The 3,521-nt window shown below is 40.6% G+C and overlaps 1 protein-coding gene across 1 annotated transcript; it reads right to left on the reverse strand.

Annotated features, from left to right (window-relative positions):
- Positions 1–1,035: 1,035 nt before the first annotated feature.
- On the reverse strand, positions 1,036–2,395 carry LOC114460208 (gastrula zinc finger protein XlCGF8.2DB-like). Its single transcript, XM_028442221.1, has one exon. The coding sequence runs from the start codon at positions 2,143–2,145 to the stop codon at positions 1,036–1,038; it is 1,110 nt and encodes a 369-aa protein (XP_028298022.1). The 5' UTR covers positions 2,146–2,395.
- Between the last annotated feature and the right edge of the window lie 1,126 nt (positions 2,396–3,521).

Consider the following 3,521-nt stretch of genomic DNA (forward strand, 5'->3'; position numbering starts at 1 on the left):
TTTTAGACAGGGATTTCTGATCAAACATCACATCCACTGTTTCTCTCATAAGTAGATTATGTTTGGCGAGGTGAGAATTATGTTGAAAACAATAGTGGTTAAAGCTGCAGTTTGAAAGTTTCTTTTGGTTTTATTTGGTAAAATGTCTATAAATATCTTATTATATTGTAATCCAAAGCTGGACTTCAGCCAATCAGAGATCATACAACCAACAGGTCAAAAAAACTTGATCCGCGTCCCTGAGCTGAGGGTAGGGACAGTCCCATGGCAAATTATATTCCATCTGAAGTCTCTAATGCAGTTTTTAGCATAGGGTTACATGGCGAATCAGGAGGAAAAAGGAAGACCGAGGAGAAGAAGCAACAGAATAAAGGCACAAACGTGTTCAGGAGCAATGTTGTCCGCAGAGTCGGTGTGTGCAGTGGACTGCGAGCAATCCGCTTTGTCAGCACAGTCCGCCCCGAGTCAGAGAGAGAGTGAGAAATGATCTAAGGTGGAAAGGACAGACCCAATTCATCTGCAGTGTGGATGGAGTGTGTCTGCTCTGATCAGCTGAGATCAGCTGCTGCTTAGCTGCTTGTGTTTGAGCAGCAGCTGTGACTCTGAGCCTCTTACTGCCCTCACAGCAGCGAGTGATATGTTTCACGTCTCCAAAACATGAAAAAACTCTCCAATAGCACAAGATAAAGTTCATACATTTGTTACTAGTTCAAGAGGGGTGCGCCTTTCTACAAACCCCAGCTTTAAGGAAGCGGGCTTGTAATCAGAGGGCCACTGGTTCAAACCTCCCCCAGGCCATCACTGTGGGATATCCCTTCACCCAACAGCTCCCTGGGCGCTACACCATGGCTGCCCAATGCTCCTCAGGGACGGGTTAAAAGCAGAAAACAAATTTTGTGTATGTAGCGGTACATATTTGACAATAAAATAAACTATTCTGTACTACAAACATCACATTTGAAAGTCTTTTATGTGGATTCACTTGTGGACCTTGAGTCAACATTGTTGTTCAAAAAATTTCTAACAAACATATTCTTAGGGTTTCTCTCCTTTGTGCGTTTTCACATGTCTAAGCAGGGCAGCATTTCGGGGAAAACATTTACAACAAACATCACATTTGAATGGTTTTTCTCTTGTGTGAATTTTCATATGTAACTGCAGGGAGCTCTTTCGGTTAAAACATTTACTACAAACATCGCATTCGAATGGTTTCTCTCCTGAGTGGATTCTCATGTGTGAAAGCAGGGAACACTTTTGGGCAAAACCTTTACAACACACACCACATTTGTATGGTTTCTCTCCGGTGTGGATTCGCATGTGTGACTTTAAGGAATACTTATGGTTAAAACATTTACTACAAACATCGCATTCGAATGGTTTCTCTCCTGAGTGAATTCTCATGTGTACCAGCAGGTTAGACTTTAGGTTAAAACATTTACTACAAACCTCACATTCAAATGGTTTCTCTCCTGTGTGGATTCTCATGTGTAACTGCAGGGAAGACTTTTGGTTAAAACATTTACTACAAACAGTACATTTGAATGGTTTCTCTCCCGTGTGGATGGTCATGTGTAACTGCAGGAAAGCCTTTTGGTTAAAACATTTACCACAAACATCACATTTGAATGGTTTCTCTCCTGTGTGGTTTCTGAAGTGTATCTGCAGGGAAGCCTTTTGGTGAAAACATTTACTACAAACATCACATTTGAATGGTTTCTCACCTGTGTGAATTCTCATGTGTAACTGCAGGGAAGCCTTTCGGTTAAAACATTTACTACAAAGAGTACATTTGAATGGTTTTTCTCCTGTGTGGATACTCATGTGTAACCGCAGGGAAGTCTTTTGGTTAAAACATTTACTACAAACATTACATTTGAATGGTTTCTCTCCTGTGTGGATTCTCAAGTGTGGCTGCAAGGAAGCCTTTCGGATAAAACATTTACTACAAACATCACATTTGAATGGTTTCTCTCTAGTGTGGATTTGTAGTTTTAAAGCTTTACTGAGTGATGCTTTCTTACCACCCACACATTCAGATGTCATTTTTACCTGACCTTTCTTCTTTGAACAAATCTGTTGAAATGAACTAATCTGTGTTTTGAAAGCTTTACATCCCATTTCAGCACTTTTCCTAGAGTCAGACATCTTTCTCTTTTTCCTGGTGGAGTCAAAGTCAGGTTCAGCATCAGTTTCAGACTCTGACAGAGGTTTCTGCCATCTATCAGAGTCTTCATCATCCTCACTACTATCTTCTGTCTGAGACGAGTCTGTTTCCGTTCCATCAGGACCTTGTAATACTAAACTGCTTGGATCTGGGTTCTGGGCTGCTTCTGGTCCTTTGCTGTTAATTCCCACACTTTGTCTTTTAATTAATTCATTTAAACTGTAGGTTGAAGGTTCCTCCTTCATGTTAATTTCTGTTTTTGCTCTCCAGTGTAGCTGGGAGACCTGAGGCTTCTCCTCTTCATCTTCATGTTTAACAGGACAAGCAGCACTGTTTGTCTCCTGCTGCACACAAAGCTGGTTTTCCTCCTGACCTTCACTGAGCATCTCTGGTTCCTCCTTTATGTGGAGACGCTCTGGGAGCAGCTGCTCCACATTCTTCCTCTCACTGAAAACACAATCAGTGACTGACGGCTGCTGGACCTGTAATCTGTGCAGCTGAACTTTGGGAATGGAGGCAGACACCGCAAGTTTTTCTGCTGGATCCATTTTTGGAACAGATTGGGAAGTTGGAACCCAATTGTTTATTGAAGTTGTGGTGGATACTTTAGTCAGGAAGGATCATTTTCATTTCAGCATCCACTTGAAATTCTCTCAGAAGCAGAAAGTTTTGTTACCAGCAGGGTTAACCATGAGACACAGTGGTGACGGTGTTTGAACTGCTCCTGTCCTTTTTTCTGCTTTCTTTACTTTTCTTTCCAGTAGCGTCTCGGCGCTGCTAGCTCCTCTCCCAAGCACTGGGACTGCTGTAGCAGTAAAGTGGGCAATCTGAAAAATTCAGCATTTAGTGAGAACAACAAACTTTTCACTGACTTTCATCCATATTGACTTCTAATTTTGTTTCTAAACAATGTTAATATAGTACCAATAAAGTACATTTTATATTTATTTAATTCAAAATATATCTATAAAACCCACAAAAATACAAAACATCTAAAAAAAAAAAAAAAACATGGCAGTGTCGCTCAGTCTCTGAACAAATAATTTTCATGGGCAAACAAGCGCACCCAACCATTTCAAGCTTGAACTAAAATACTAGATACTTATAGGTCATTCTAGTTAAAAAAAAAAAAGAAAAGTAAAGTGCATTTTGTTGCTCTTAATGGAGCCAGCCATCCCAGATATGATAACCACCATATTCTCCGTGACGGCAGTCAGGGAGGGGGAGTGGCAGCAATCTTTCACTCTAGCTTATCAGTCACCCCAAAAACCAAACTTAACCACAGTTCATTCGAATGCCTTTTTCTTGAAATTTTTATTCCCAAAAATAAAATTGACAAACCCATCTTACTGGTTAT

Source organism: Gouania willdenowi, chromosome 3 (assembly GCF_900634775.1).
Source record: "Gouania willdenowi chromosome 3, fGouWil2.1, whole genome shotgun sequence".
Classification (NCBI taxonomy): Eukaryota; Metazoa; Chordata; class Actinopteri; order Blenniiformes; family Gobiesocidae; genus Gouania; species Gouania willdenowi.

Excerpts from the sequence above, each read along its gene's own strand:
- LOC114460208 (XM_028442221.1), bottom strand. The coding sequence starts at position 2,145 with ATGTCTGACTCTAGGAAAAGTGCTGAAATGGGATGTAAAGCTTTCAAA.